Below are 16,203 nucleotides of genomic sequence, written 5' to 3' on the forward strand. Positions count from 1 at the left end.
CTAGGGGAATCCTCTGGGATCCCGCCGTACCTCATACCACACAGTTAAATGTAAGTGTAGAGGCTGGGTGTGGAGTCCAGTGACACGGGGTGTGCTTAGCATGCGAAAGGCCCTGAGTTCAGTCCCCAACACATGCGCACACACAGAGAGAGAGAGACAGAGACAGAGACAGAGAGAGACAGAGAGGAGAGGGTAAAACAAGCCTGCTTCATAGAATACTTGTGAGGGCAAAGGGATTTAGAAAATGGCTTGCACCCCCAGACTTCTTCCAGCCATAGACAGGGTTTCCGAATGGGCTTTCCTTGGCAGTATCCCCTAAGCAGTGCAGCGTTTCATTTATGCAGCGTAAGTGCTGTACTGAGTGCTGCAAGCAACCTGGAGGTGGTTGAAAGCATACAGGAGGATGTGCAGAGGTGGCATGCAGATGCTGTGGCATTGTATTCGGAGGACTATGTTATGAAATACAGGAGCTGTGTCCAGCAACTAGCAAGTGCCATACAGCCATCAGCTTTCGTTATGACACATGGATGTTATAACACATAGATGTCCACATCACTTCACAGTGAATACTGTCTTTTGTTGTTGTTGTTAAAGAGTTAATACACGTGAAAGACTTTCTGTCTCTCCCTCCCTCATGCCTTCCTCCTTCTCTCCCTCTTTCTCCCTCTAGAAGTTCCGTTACTTTTTAGCCTGGGTAGTCCTCGAACTGCCACCGTCAGAAGCAGTCAGCCGGTTGGAGGTCATCCCCACGAACAAAAAGAAGAAACTGTGGAATTACGAGTATGGAGATGAAAGTGGCAGTGATGACGAAGAAGTCCCCAAAGCGAGTGCCACTGGTTACACCATGCATGGACTGATGAGCAAGCTTCAGCAGCAGGCCTCTGACTCCCCAGGCAATCCCGGGGAGCCCCAGCTAGAAGAAGATTCAGGTGCCGAGGAGTGTGATGAAGCTGAGGCGGGGGCTGGAGCTGAGCCCGAACTGCTCACAGAGGCCGAGTTGGGGCCGTGCCTCAGTCCCTCAGAAGCCCCGAGTGACCCCTATGAGAGGAGAGGGTGTGTGCGTGAGGACTCCTTCCCCGGGGAAGACAGCAGCTCCATGGATGGGCCTGAGGACACCGCTATCTTCAACGTGGACTTAAACTCTGTGTTTTTGAGAGTTCTCCACGATGACGCTGAAGACACCTCAGAGCTATTATCTCTCACAGAAGATACAGTCCTCCCAGACGAGGGTCCCCACAGGACAGAGTCAGGGCTTCTGATGGCTGGTGGGGACCGGACACAGCTGCCCCATCCCAGCCTCTCTTCCCAGGGTCTATGGACGGAAGATGGGTCATCTGAAAGGACTGACACTTCAGATTCCGATGCTGACGTAGGAGATGGTTATATTATGAGATGACTCTAGAAGGGGTTCATTGACTGGAGGGGTTCATGGGTGGAACCAGCCTACAAGGTTCTCATCACAGCCTGATTCCATGGCGCCAGGTGTCTGTGAGGGAGGGACGAGGAGCCCTCTCGGTCCTTTCTGGTGGCCTTCTCTGTGCAGATTCCCAGTTTGGGCATCAGTGTTGTTTACATGGGTCATGGGTACGTCCTGCCCAGCCCCTTTCCACTAATGCACTAAGGGTGGGTCTGTGTCATCTCTCCCAGGGAGCAGAGAGTTCAGTGTGGTTTTCAGAGGCAGCTAAGGCCTCCATCCTTGTAATTTTTTTTTTTTTTCTAGGAAATGATTAAATTGGGGAAGAGAAATGGAAAGAAAAAAACCTGGCCCAGCAGTGTTTAGCAGGACTCCAGGGAAGAGCCTGAGAGTGGGCAGGAGGGCAGGAGGAAGGAAGGGCAGGATGCAGGGAAAAGGAAGTGAATGCACAAAGGAAGCCAGCCAGATTTGAGCCATGGTGTCATGGGCCCTTCTCAGATGTCAAAGTCTGTTTCTTCCACTGTGAGAAGGTCACAGCCACCCATAAACACCAAACCCTCAACAGCTTAAGTGGGGGTGGGGAGAAGCTAAATAAATGATTCCAGCATCCGACAAGTGACTCAGAGAGAAAGGAAACATGTCATGGTAGAAGATGGAAAGAAAACCTCTCATTGCCATATTTTAAGGTTTAAAAAAAAGAGAGAAAGAAAAAACGCAAAAGTAAACATTTCCGGGTGTTCAGAACAAACGGGGGTCCATGTCTCAGAGTCCTACTTCACTACTTTTAAAGTGTCTGTGTATGGACTTTATGTTCTGCATGTAGGATTACAGTCGCTGTGAGTCCGGGAGAGGAGAAAAGAACGTTTTCAAATGCGAGTGGGAGCCAAACATTTGGTTTGTAAGAGGTGACTTGGGAGGCCTGCACGGCTTTGTTTTTTTGTTTTTTGTTTTTTTTAGGCATGGCCTCTCTTGTGGGGGGACCTTGTGGTCCTCCCTAGCACCGGGATTACAGGGGTGCGCTATCATGAGATAGACTACCAGCTCCCTTGGGTATTTTTGCTTCACCTCTGAGTTTCAGTTTCTTCATTTATGAAGTCAAGGGACTGGACCAGGTAATCTCCATAGAGAGAGATAGAAAGACTGGGGATAAAGACTCACAAGGAGGATGCTGAGCCTCTGATGGGAAGCCCAGGGTGCTTCCATGAAGGGTGTGGGCCTCCTATCTCACTCCTCTCACCCCAAAAGCCAGTCTCTCACACCTTACTTCTATTCAAAGAGGAAATACTGACATGAGCCCTACTCAAAGACTTCCCGTGGATCACTCATGTTGCCCCTCTAAGGCAGTTCAAAAGAAGCCCTTGTCCAACAGACCTAATAAACACCCCACAGGAAACACATCTGAACACACTGAATACATCTGTCATCTGTAGAGACTCGTTCATTGTTAACGTCCTCTTTTAAGCTTTGCAAAATCGCTGAGAGTTGGCTTGTTAATGCTTGCATTTATTTTCTTTTTTTTTTTTTTCAATTTTGTATGTTTGAAGATTGTCAGAGAGTAATACAAAAAGACTTTTTTACACAAGCCTGTGGTCTCTTTAAGCCATTTCTCACGAGAATGTATTTGTTGTTTTACTGGCATTTCGAGGTTGTACTAGCTTTTTCTAAATAAGCCATGTCGGCCGGGATGGTCCCCCGACTCCCAACGGCTTATTCTGACTTAGACATTTCTCAACGTGTACTTAGTCAGCATCCTACTGTGATTTTTCCCTATCTCATCACCTGGTCCGTTTAAGAAGAGGAAATTAAAACTTTCTCAGCAGCCTTGTGCAAGAAACAAGTTACCAAGAAATGAACAAAATGGCCTTGTGCCATCTCTGGGTGCTGGCTGGGGAGAGGCACTAGAACATTGCCAAGCTGGGCTCGCTAGAGGGTACTTTTATTTGGGAGACAAGACTTTGGAGAACAGATGCTTCCGTAGGGGGAAAAATAGAGGACAAAGAAAAGTAACTGCTGGGGCAGGAAGATCTTCAGCTTAGTCTGGGTTCCATAGACAATGTCTCAACATCCACCTACCAAGGAGGAGAGACAGAAACACAGCAGGAGTGAGAAACAGGAGAATGAGCCCGCGTGAGGGTGGGGGGGGGGGCGGTGATGAAGGAACGTTAGAAAGGTACCACACTAGCCCAAGGCTGGCTTTTCAGTGCTTAGCTTGAGGCCGCCTTCGCCTTCGCCCGGATCCACAGTGAGGCTGCAGGCGGGCGGAGGCTGCCGGAGGGGAGTGGCCTGGCCGCCTGGCAGAGGTTCCCGGAAGGGCGCCGGCGTCTGCGGGGCTGCGGCACCGGGCCATGGCCAGGGCGCGGAGCGTGGCGGGCTGGCTGGGCGGCTTCTTGCTGGTGCCAGGTGAGGTCGGCGCGGGTAAGGGCCCCCGGCGGGCTGGCTCCCATGCTTGGGAACTCGGAGGCGGGGCGTCCCCAAGTCTTGGCCCTGGGCACCCCGAAAGGGGCCGTGTGTGGCACCCAGCACCGGGAAGGGAACCCCTTTCCATCGTGGGCCGCATACCCGCGGCATTGCGCTCCCACTGCCTGGATCCTGGGTGGCTACCACCACCCCGGCCAGCAGAGGGTTATAGACTGTCTAGACGGTAAACTAAAGCAGGGTGCGGGGACAGCTGGTGACAACGCTCGCCCCACCCCACAACTCCAGAGTTCTAACCGAAACCAAGTTTTCTGACAGCCCAGGACACCCCGCGGTACCTGTCCTGATCCTTGGGGACACACCTTGCGTCCTCCCCAGCCTCAGCTCCATTCCTCTGCCGGGTCCTGCTCAGGGCCAGCTCCCCTTCCCTACTCCTTCCTGTCCACACGTCCACACCCTGAAATCTGAATTCCGTTCCTCAGTTCCCCAAAGTTTCTGGAGACTCTTCTCAGCAGAGCGCCTAGCCGGGCTTTAGCTGTTAGTGCTACCCTTGGTTCTGCCTGGAACCATCTTCCTGAGGCAAAGCTTTCTTCTCTCCGTCCTTATCCAGGCTGCTTTGAGAGTGTCCCAGGCAGCCTGGTGTTGAACAGTAACGGCCACACTTCGTCTCTGTTAGCACCAGTTGGGTGATAGTGGTTTAGAATTTTCTACGTTAAAAACTCAAAAAGTAATTTCTTCTGTCTTTTGCCCAAAGCCTGCCCTCTATGTAACCTCAGGCTCACTCAGCTAAAGGCCTCCCTGACAACCCTCCTGGAGTCTCCTGGAGGAGCCGGTCTGTTGCCCCTGAGACTCCTGAGTTCCCAGCCCTAGGCCCAAACAGGGCTCGGGGGCTCCAGCCAGAAATTCTTCTCACTGTTGCTCTCAATAAAACCTAGCTTCCTCCACATAGCCAATACCCTCCTCCCACACACATAGACACATGCACGCACACCATTTGAAAGACATGGGTCAGGGAGAACCAAATATTGGATGTGGTCATTTTCTTGGGTTTTTTGTTTGGTTGGTTGGTTGGTTGGTTTTGTTTGAGGAAAAACGGTTGCAATTCTCTCCCCTACCCCTCATCTTTCCAGCTCTAGCAATGATCCCGCCTCCTACAAATGTCAGGATGAATTCAGTTAATTTCAAAAACATTCTACAGTGGGAGTCACCTGCTTTCCCCAAAGAAAATCTGACTTTCACAGCTCAGTATGAAAGGTGAGTCTAGTGACTGGTTGCAGGGCGATGCCAGGGAATGGTGACCCTGGGCTGGATCTCAAGAGGGAGGGACAGAGGAGGAGTCTCCCCACTTCCACCTGTGCCTGTGACAGTCCAGGGGAGCCGTCCTGTTAGCAGTTTCCTTTCTCAGAGGTAAATTATTCTAGTCAGAACTCTACATCTCCCTCTAGGCCCCCCACTCTTACTGGGGTCTTTATTTGTGGGGGGGTTGAGACAGGGTTTCTCTGTGTAGCCTTGGCTGTCCTGGGACTCGATTTGTAGACCAGGCTGGCCTCGAACTCACAGTGATCCTCTGTGTAGCCTTGGCTGTCCTGTACTCGATTTGTAGACCAGGCTGGCCTTGAACTCACAGCGATCCACCTGCCTCTGCCTCCCTAGTGCTGGGATTAAAGGCGTGCGCTTACCCTGTAACCCAGGAGAGTGTAGGAGTCACTACGTAGCCCAGGCTGGCCCCAAGCTGATGAATTTGTAAAGGAGAACATTGCTGCTGCTCTCATTTCCAGTTCTCAGCTAGCGCTGGAAAAAGTCAACAGTGTGCACGCAGAGGCTGCCTGAAAATGCAGGTGTGCAGAACAGTCAGGGAGGCGTGCTGCCTACCCTCCGCTGCAGGCCTTCTAGAACAGTCTGGGATCTGCCTCCTCCATGGCTTAGCCCTCTACTTGTCCTGTCTGCATGTCCTGGTATCTGGTGAAGTGTACAGGTCAGCCTTCCCTTGACAGCCTGTTTACACGGGCCACAGGCTGGATGACAGGTAACACTCCAGTAGCAGCAGGAGGCCCAAGGCCCATCAGCCAGCACACCTGGCTGCTCAGAACCGTGGGAAGACAGACAGGGCGCGTGCCTTTCTAGAGCCCTGTAACTCCACCCTCTTTTCCATGCAGCTGTCACTTTACACACATGCCAAAGGGCTACAAAGCTCAAGAAGTAGAGAGTACAAAGTGACCCTTGCCTACGTGCTGGGTTTTTCTTTTCTTTTCTTTTCTTTTCTTTTCTTTTCTTTTCCTTAGTTTGAAATAATTTTATGAAGGAAGATTTGTTTCTTTGTTTTCTTTTGTGAGGGGGCGGCCTTGTCAAGAGGCTGTACTCCATCAAGGTGGTGGAGCTCCAAGCAGCTGGCCGCACACAGGGCATCCAGTCAGGACACAGACAGAAAGCTGGTGCTCAGTTCCTGCCTTTTTCGTCAGTCTGAGACCCCAGTTCATAAAACAGTGCTGCTCATATCTGGGCATCCAGGTTATACAAAGCCCTCCTGAAAACTGCCCCATAGACCTACTTGGAGGTTGTGTCCATGCTGACTTTAAATTCCACCAGGTTGGGCTGGAGAGATGGCTCAGTGGTTAAGAGCACTGCCTGCACTTCCAAAGGACCTGGGTTCAATTCCCAGCACCCACATGGCAGCTCACAACTGTCTGTAACTCCAAGATCTGACACCCCTACACCAATGCACATAAATTAAAAATTAAATAAAATATCAAATAAATAAATAAATAAATTCCACCAGGTTGACAGTGAATTCTCCACCGTCATGCACACAGCCATTTCAGCGCACATTTCATACAAGCAGGATGCCCTCGGACACCTCAGTATAGCTATCTGCAGTCCACAGTCCAGTGGCTGATCAAAGGCCACTCTGTAGCATCCCTGGTGTGCTAGGTCTTGTCATTTCACCTTCATGTTTTCTCCACTCGGGTCTGGAAGCACATAGCAATTTCACTGAGGAAAATTAACTTCCTTCTTATATCAGTTGGAGTTGTTGTTGCTGTAATGAAATACCCAAGGCAGGGCCACAGTATCTAGCTATTGATGGACTTGATGGCAGAGTCACGAAACGGTGACACCTGATGGCTGGTGTCACAGATGGGTGATGCTAAACTCCATCAGGAGCTCGGGAGGGGGCGAACCACATCTGCTCTCTTAGCTCTGTGTCTTGCTTTCCTGTAGTCATTGTCGTCGTCATCATCCTAGGTGTTTGTCCTTGAGGTGAGAAGACATAGGACTGGAGATGGCTGTTAACTAAGGGCTAGTGTCTTGGCTCTAGTGTTCCTCTTCACCGAACTCCACATGGGCGCACAGTGCACAGTGAATACTCAGACGTGCCCTTAGGAAAGACACGGGGTCTGAACGACGTGGTTGCGTTTATATGGCTCCGTAAAAGTTTGCTTTGACTCCAACCTGAATGTGCTTGTGCAGTGCAGTAAACTCCACTATATGGGAGCTTTACCTGTGTCCCCTGTCGCCTGAGCCACAGAGGGAGACTCTCTCATTCAGGGTCAGGTTGTCTACAGTAAGGTATGTTGGTGATTTTAATACAAAAATGTGACATAAGTATTACATATTTACCAGCTAAAATATTCATCAATAAAAAAGAAAAGAAAAGATCTTTGAAATACAGTTTGGGTCGCCTTCCTGATGTGTACTGGGAGAACTAGATGGTTGCATAAGAGAAAAACCTCTTTCTGAAATGGCCCTTGGACTTTGCAACGGTAGAGTGTAAGGCGGCCAGCCATGGAGAGCTGGTTGGCTGGCAAAATGTCTGTATATGTTGAGTGGGAAAGACAGGTTATAGAATACTGTGGCCTTTGGGCACTGATGCTCTGGAAGTCGATGATGATGCAGTGAGCCACGATGCTGTCTCTGAAGCCCTGAAGTCAACACAGCTGAGTGTATTAAGGGCACTTGCTGCATTTGCAGAGGACTTGAGTTTGGTTCCCAGTGCCTATGTGGGGCAGCCCTCAGGTAACTGTAACCCCGCTCAAGGGATTCAGTATGCTTCTATGGCCTCCAGTGGCATGCGCGCGCGCACACACACACACACACACACACACACACACACACACACACATGCACACACACATAAATAAAAATAAAATAAAATAAGGGTGAACTCGAGCCGAACACTGACACACATGCATTCACTGCCAGTCTCCTTTTTTTTTTTTTTTTTTTTTTTTTTCCTTTTTTCTTTTGTCTCCTAATTTTAGACAAGGTATAACTATTTGTTTCAGGCCTCTGAGCCTTCACTTCCTGCCATGGTGGACTGTCATCTGGGCCTGTGAGCTAGAATAAGCTTTCTGCCTTAAATGGATCTGTCAGAATATTCTGTCGTGGCAGCAGGAAAAGACACCAAGACAGACAAGGGTGGCCCGATTGGCTCTCACACGTAGACAGGGAGATGTGCTGGGAACCAGTCGGACAGCTCCTGACTTACAGGAAGGGAGCTCGTGATTTCTTAGGTAGGAGGCAGCTAATTATACCTCCTGGGGCAGCCGGGGGTGAGTAGGGAATTGCACATGCTGTGTCTGCTGCCCTCCTGCTGTGCTTGCTCCTGTTGGGGGTAGATGGGCTGCTTTATAATTTTTTGCAGAATCCTTGCAGTGTGAGTCATTCTTGGGAGGTTATTTGAAGTCATCTTATTATTTCCCAGTTAATCTGTGTGTGTCATCTTCTCACAAGTCATAGCCTAGTGCTTTCAGAAATGTGTAATTCAGGAAGCAAGCTCTCTCAGTGAGATGGGTTGAATACTCAACCCAGGGTTTGGAGATGTGAGTGTTTATTAGGATATTAAAATCTCTGTTGCTAAGATACTAATTTTTGTTTAATTTGATTTCTCCATGAGTTACTTGGCTATAGGGTGGACTGTATTTTAAACGTCTTGTGGTTTCCCAGGGGTCGTTAAGCTCTCAGGGAACACAGTTTACAAAAATATCAACTTCCTTGTACATACTATTTATCAAAATCAGTGATTAAGAATCTTCCAGGCACTCAGAGGAAGGACAGCAGGCTACCAAGAAGAGACTTGATACCCTATAAGCATAAACAGGGGGAGGAGGTCCCCCTCAGTCACAGTCATAGGGGAGGGGAGTAGGGGGAAAGCAGGAGGGAGGGAGGAATGGGAGGATACAAGGGATGGGATAACAATTGAGATGTAATATGAATAAATTAATAAAATATTTTTTTAAAAACTTAAAAATCTTCCAGGCAGCCTGGAAAGATGGCTCAGCCATTAAAGGCTGGGATCTCAACCAAAAATAGAAGAATCTTGCAGGCACAGGAGTGCACATCTGAACCCCCAGCACTCAGGATGCTAAGGCAGGAGGATCTTAAATTAGAAGCCAGCCTGGGCAACAGAGGGAAACTCTCTAAAAATATGAAACAAAGACAAAGGAGGAAGGAGATAAGAATGCCTTTGCCTTCACCACCCTCCATTCATCCTTGCCATCAAAGGGAGTAAAGCTGTCAGCCAAGACAGAGCCCTTACTGATTTTGTATTTCTGACTGTGTAGCTACCGGCATTTCCAAGATCGCTGCAAGAATACTGCCTCTACGCAGTGCGACTTCTCAATTCTTTCTAAGTATGGCGAGCATACCTTGAGGGTCAGGGCCGAGCTCGCAGATGAACACTCGGACTGGGTAAACGTCACTTTCTGCCCGGTGGATGACAGTAAGCCATTTATTTTCCACTTTGTTATATGATGTAATCGTTTCACTTTGCTTTTGTCCACGCTGGTGATCCATCAGTAAGAACTCTTCGCAGGCCTACAGATGAGTGGGCTATGTCCGTAAGCTCAGTATATAGCAAAGAATCTGTGACCTTAAAGAAGTTAATGGGTAAAGCAGGAAAAAAATTATATATGTCATTAGTAAAATAAATGAGTATAAAATTGGTGACTTCACTGCTCACAAATATGACTGAGTTAGGGCCAGTGCTGTTAGTGAGGAAACGGAAGGCTGTGACAGTTTTCTGGAAGGAAGACAGTGTGGGATTTAACTCACAATCCCAAGGAATATGGGGCTGGAGCGATGGCTCAGTGGGTAAGTACTGGCTGCTCTTTCAGACAAATTAGGTTCAATTCCCAGCACCTACATGTCAGCTCACAAAGTTTATAATTCCAATCCCATGGCATTCGGTACACAAAACACCACACATGAGTAGGCTGATGGTAGAATTGGCTGAGACTGACAAGCTTTGGTAGGAAGTGGAGGGCTGTGGGGACCCAGAGGCTCTGAGACAAATGTGTTAAGAGAATTAGGCTGCCATATAGCAACTGGGAGAAGAGAGCAGATGAGAGGTTACAAGGCCCTCCCAGGGCACCAGAGGGAAGAGCCTAGCCTGAGCTGGGGCTTATATGGGTCCCTGCATGTGGGCTCTGTAGCTTCCACAGTTAGATCCCCACTCAGAAAGAGGCCAAAGTCGCTCTTCTCTTCCATGTCCATCCTATGACAAGCACAAACTCAGATTTCTGCTGCTGGAAATGGTCAGAGTTAATTTGCCTTTCTTTCTTTCTTTTTTTTTAATTTTAATTTTAATTTTTTTAAAATTTGCCTTTCTAAGCATTTCTTTCTAGAAACAGAGAAAGGAACCGGGTGTTAAAAGAGACAATTCATGGTAGCGAGGCTCCAAAGCTAAAATGCCTTTATGTGGTGTTAATTTCCTGTAAACCTGTCATAAACTGAAGATACCATAATCAAATATGCATTTGACACACCTGTAGCCGGCCACACCCTCCTAATCCCATGACTGACAGGGAGGGGACGGCTCACAGCTATCTCCCTGCATTGAAAAAGAAATTAAACCACATGTCCTTAGATTGAGGTCAAAGTACAGCTTCTGTTTAATGTCAGTCTCTCTCACACCATAAGTCAAACCATTGTAAGCCGGGGTTCATTTGATATACAGGATTTTGCTCCAGTAATTTCTAGCTCGGCCTGGCTGGTTCTGAGTCCTACCTAATGTCCCATTGAGGCCAGTTCCCTGTAGACTCAGAGCAAGGACCATGACCGTTGTTGAATAATTTATTAACACAGGGGGCTTTTTATTTATTTGTTCTAGCTCCTAAGTAAAATATACAGAGCCTTGTATTTATTAGTAAGCTTTAAGCACAATAACTGGGCAGATATGTCTTATACTAATCCTCTGAGATAGTCTGGCTGCTTGTCAGCCACACACCCCAAGTTAGTTGCCAATATTCATCCTGTCTGGGCTGCGCCTGCTCCACTAGCTGTGTCCTTTCTCCCCGTTTTCTCCTTCCTTCTCTCCCTCACCTCGTGGTCCCTACCTATGATCCCAAGCCAGGGAACGGAAGCTCCACCTACCTCTCTTCTGCCCAGTTACAGGCTGTCTAGCTTCTTTTATTAGCCAATCAGAGATAATTAGGGAGCAGAGTTTATATAACATAGATCAGTGTTCCTGAGAATGCACTCGTCTGGACTGGAACCAGATCTCAGGGCTCTGAATTCAACATTCGAATACATAGAGGCCCAGACCAACCCCCCAACACATGACCCAAGGTCACACGTGTAAAAGTGAGAGAGCAAAGGTGCTGCCACAGGCCCCTGTGGCTTAACAGCAGCCCCCAAAAGTAACATTGGCCAATGAGGAGAACAGGGGACATAACTGTGCCTTCCCAAAGCCTTTGTTATTCTTTCTGTGGTTATTTTTGAGCACCTACTGTGTGCTAGGCACGTTCTTAGCATTGAAGCTACAACAACAAACAAGAAGACAGCCTTGCCCTAATGGAGTGTATGGGACTCTCAGGAAGGCTGACAAGAGTCCAGTGGGTGCATACTTTGTGATGCAGAGTGACTGTGGCTCTCAGAGCTGGGAGTCAGCAGGAGAGGAGTGCCACTCTTGTCCATAAAGCCATGATATACAGGCTGCCCAAAGAGTGACATTTGACATTTGAATGAAGATCTAGATGGAGTGAAGGGCCTAGCTACATAAGTAGCTAGGAAAAGAAAAGTTCTACAGCTAATAGAAATATCATTTGTAGCCTTAAGGCTAGAAAACAAAAGAAAATTCATACCGGTAGAAGGCAGAAAGAGAAAGAAAAGGCACAAAGAGAAAAAGAAGCTAACAATATAAAACCATCTAAAAACAGAATTTTTGCCAAGCAGGGTGTCATGCCTACAACAACAATACTGACAAGACTTACACAGGAAAAATCACAGGTCTGAGGCTAGCCTGGGCTATGTACAAGGGAACCCCCTCCCCCCCCCCCAAAAAAAAGCCATTTTTATAAACAGTAAAAAACAATATAGTTGAAATAATCCTAAGTATACTATATATCACTGTGCATATAAATGGATTAAATTTGATTAATAAAGACAAAGGTTATTGGGTCTTTTTAAATAGGCAAAAATATCCAGCTGTCTTCCTTAGGCATTGTTGTAACAGTGGCATGTCTAGGGTCAGTGTTATCCTTCAGTCCTTCAATGGATTGTTGCGCACATACATGAAGAATCCATGTCCAACTGTTTAAAATGTGATTTTTGATTGTTGTCTTGGTGTGTGCTTTTAGCCATCATTGGACCTCCTGAGATGCAGATAGACTCTCTCGCGGACTCTTTGCACATGCGCTTCTCAGCCCCACAAACCGAGAACGAGCCTGAGACGTGGTCCATGAAGAACATTTATAACTCATGGGCTTACAGGGTGCGGTACTGGAAGAATGGCACTGACGCACAGGTACGCTTGGCTGCCAAGTGTATCTCACACGGAGGTTCCCATGTTCTTTGCTCACTTTGGCCAGCCATGATAACAAAGAGGAAAGGCCACCCGGGGCTGGGGGGATGCTTCGTGGGTAAAGTGCTTGCTCTGCAAACATGAGAGCCAAAATTTGTATTCCCCAACACCCAAGTTAAAAAGCCAGGCGTGAGCCGGGCGTGGTGGCACACGCCTTTAATCCCAGCACTCGGGAGGCAGAGGCAGGCGGATCACTGTGAGTTCGAGGCCAGCCTGGTCTACAAAGTGAGTCCAGGATGGCCAAGGCTACACAGAGAAACCCTGTCTCAAAAAAAAAAAAAAAAAAAAAAAAAAAAAAAAAGCCAGGCATGACAGTGCATAACTATGACTGACCAAGACTGAGAGATGGAGGCAGGAGCATGCTGGGAGCTCACTGGTCTGCTGGTTCAGTCCATTCGTGAGATCCAGATTCGAGGAGAGGCCCTGTCTTCAAAAGTAAGGTGGGTAGAGACAGAGGAAGACGCCTGATGCCAACCTCTGTGCTTCATACGCACACCTATTGGTGTGCGCACACGTCCCTGTACACACACACACACACACACACACACACACACACACACACACACACACACACACACACACACACACCCTGATATCCAGAAAGTCTAAAGCTTGCTCCTTAGCAAGCCAAAAGCTGCTGGATCCCCCTCTCGCGAGGGAAGGCATGGAACAGACTCTCAGGATGAAGTCCACCCAGTAAATTTCCCTTTCCTTAGAAGGAAGTTGCAGGGGAAATAGGGCACTGTCAGCATTTAGCTGGGGGAAGCTGGAGCCAGCTGCCATGTGATCAGCTGGATGGCCAGTTCCCCATCCCATATCCCCCACATGCCACAAACCAGTCACTCCCTGGTGACAACACCTCCCAACTCCCAAGATGTTTAAGAACATTGTCATTTTATTTTTAATCTTCCTACCTAATTTTTCCCCGTTGCTCTCTTCTTTAGGGGAGCAATTATTTAAAAGGAAGTTTTATTATGTTTATTTCTTTAGCTGAGGGGCATGCCACAGCCCTGGAGATCAAGTTCCCAGGTCTGTACAGGCTGAGTCCTTTTACCAGCTCACAAAGCAATTCTTTTGAAACCAAAACTTGAAGCTAAAAACTCTGGTTAGAATGTTGCCTCTGTCACCACGTTGCTGTGGTCACGTCAATGACCTCAGCCTCCTTTGGTCTCCAAAAGAGTCACAACAACCCGCTTCACTCAAGAAACAGAAAGAACAGCCCAATTCATTGAACTGCTGTGGCATTCGCTGACAAAAGCCAAACTTTCCCCATTATCTGGAGCAATATGAGGCTCTCTCATCTTTATTTGGACACACTTACTCTTTTTTGGTCAAAGTTAGTGCCCCTGAGCTGAGTAACTCAGCTGGTATATAAGCTGTGTAAATTAATTACATTAAATGTTCATCAGCTCTTCCCAAGAGTCTGAGAGGAAGATCACTCACGTTTATTGTCTTAGGATGATATGATTACACACACACACACACATGTACACACAGGTACACACGTACACACACATACACACATGTATACACATATACACGTATGTGACACATGTATGCATACATACCCACACATGCATGTGCGCACGCACACGTGCGCACACGCACACACACACACACACACACACACACACACACACACACACACACACACATATACTGGAGAGCCAAACACAAATATCGAGTTAATTTTTTCACCCAGAGAATCTGCCACTGAATGGAACCATGTCATAGTCTCTTCTGGCTGCTGTAATAAAACAGAAAGTTTGTGGATGATAACCCTAGATGCAGAGGAAGGAGTCCAAGGTCAAGGTCAAGGCACAGCAGCAGGTCCAGTGTCTTGTGAAGGCTAGCCACTTCACTAAGGTCATGCCTGATACTGCATGCTTTGATGACTAAGGTGAAGAGGGGTGCACAGCTCCCTGACACCTCTTTCTGCAGCGTGCGTGATGACCTGACCAATGTGAATCCTGGCCAGTGTGCCCTTAGGCATCCGAAAGGCACCTTGCATACCTGTCTGGAACCTAGAGTAGGGGGTAGCATGAATAACTTATATATCCATAGAGGGGAGCAGCCTGTACAGGCAGCAGGTTTCACACACGCACACACACACACACACGGACCACTGTTTGCAGGCATTGCACACTGGGTCCCATGAGGGAAGGAGCCTTCCTGGTTGCCTTAATTGCTGAGGTAGAGTATTTTTTTGTAAGGGAAGTGTGACGGTTTAGATGCCACCCATGGGACAGAACTGAGACAATGAGATGGCTTGGCTGCATCACGGTCGGTCTTGGCTCATTCCTCAGGATGTAACATATGTCCAGAGCTGGAAGGCGCTCCAGCCAGTGGCTCTTTCTGAGAAGTCTGGATCACAGCTTAGAGCACACGGGAAAGGGTTCTAAGAGAGAGGCGGCATCCCTTCACTGCTGTGCATTTCCTTTATAGTTTCAAGTCATTTCTCCATATGACTTCGTGGTCCTCAGAGACCTGGAGCCGTGGACAACTTACTGCATTCAAGTTCAAGGCTTTCTTCTTGATCAGAACAGAACTGGAGAATGGAGCAAACCTCTCTGTGAGCGGACGACCAAAGATGGTGAGTAGGGGCACCTGAACTGCCTGGAACTGCCTTCTCGGAGCTACGGGGCAGAGATCAGCCACCACCACCACCACCCATCAGTGTGGTCCCCAGATCCCAGATTGGTCTGCTTCATCCTACAAATAAGATGCCCCATTCTGAGAAAACTGGCTCCCTCCGGCCAGCGCAGTGGGCTGGGGTCTGCCTCCATGAATCCACCTTTACTATGTTTGCTCTGTTGCCCTCTCAGCTCTCTGAAGTAGACTCATTGGTTCTCATATGAACGCCCAGCAGAGATTGAGCCCTGCCACATCTTGACTTCCCTTCCCTGCATTTCTAGTTTTGAGGACACACAATGACTAGGGAGGGGGCACTTGGAAAACATATCAGTGGCCCCAGGGACAAGGCATCAGTGATGGCCACTTGGGCCACTCAGCCCAAGGATTTGTGTGTGCTCCTCTGTGTAAAGCAGCTTCCCTTTCTCAGTACCACACATGGGTGCCTGTGTCTCCTTCAGGCCCTATTTGCCATGTCAAGGCGTGATGCCTAGAGCAGGCAGGCTCAGCCATTCTACAAACAGGCTGAGCAGACAGGACCCTTGCTTCTGTCCCTCCTTGTGCCACCATTCATGCCAGAAGCCACACTGTAAAGGGGATTCAGGGAAGAGGTGGCCTCACTGAAAACGCCACCTCCCGCCACCCAGATGAGTTGGGTTTGAAGGATTGTTTTGGGTCACAATGGGTGCAACCCTGTGACTCAACCTGCGTACGCGCCATGAGTCTAACCGGCCACATTGTCCCTGGCAGAAACGACCCCCTCCTGGATGGTGGCTGCCATCCTCATGGCCTCCGTCTTTGTGGTCGTCCTCATCCTCCTTGGCTGCTTCGGCTTGCTGTGGTTCATTTACAAGAAGGCCAAGTACATCTTCTGTTCTGGGACGTCGCTCCCACAGCACTTGAAAGAGGTAGGTGGGGGCACGAGGAGGGACTTCACTTAGGCAGA

General features: G+C 48.5%; 2 protein-coding genes across 2 annotated transcripts in view; both read left to right on the forward strand.

The window, feature by feature from the left end:
* The window catches only part of Ifnar2 (interferon alpha and beta receptor subunit 2), a 29,042-nt gene extending 27,544 nt beyond the window's left edge, over window positions 1-1,498 (forward strand). Inside the window, exon 9 of the mRNA XM_051150246.1 lies at window positions 671-1,498. Within this exon, the coding sequence (XP_051006203.1) occupies window positions 671-1,396 (726 nt within the window). The 3' untranslated portion in view covers window positions 1,397-1,498. The remainder of the gene's footprint in view (window positions 1-670) is intronic.
* A 2,181-nt stretch (window positions 1,499-3,679) lies between these two features.
* On the forward strand, window positions 3,680-15,227 carry Il10rb (interleukin 10 receptor subunit beta). The gene is made up of 5 exons (XM_051150248.1): window positions 3,680-3,814; window positions 4,960-5,083; window positions 9,388-9,545; window positions 12,403-12,569; window positions 15,072-15,227. Exons 1-5 carry the CDS (start codon window positions 3,760-3,762, stop codon window positions 15,225-15,227), a joined length of 660 nt encoding a protein of 219 aa, XP_051006205.1. The 5' UTR covers window positions 3,680-3,759.
* Window positions 15,228-16,203: the final 976 nt, after the last annotated feature.

This window comes from Acomys russatus, chromosome 8 (genome assembly GCF_903995435.1).
Source record: "Acomys russatus chromosome 8, mAcoRus1.1, whole genome shotgun sequence".
Classification (NCBI taxonomy): Eukaryota; Metazoa; Chordata; class Mammalia; order Rodentia; family Muridae; genus Acomys; species Acomys russatus.

Bases quoted from the DNA above. Each gene is read 5' to 3' on its own strand.
- Il10rb (XM_051150248.1), top strand. From the start codon at position 3,760: ATGGCCAGGGCGCGGAGCGTGGCGGGCTGGCTGGGCGGCTTCTTGCTG. The intron at 3,815-4,959 runs GTGAGGTCGGCG...TCATCTTTCCAG, and splicing joins CGGCTTCTTGCTGGTGCCAG to CTCTAGCAATGATCCCGCCT. The intron at 9,546-12,402 runs GTAAGCCATTTA...GTGTGCTTTTAG, and splicing joins TTTCTGCCCGGTGGATGACA to CCATCATTGGACCTCCTGAG.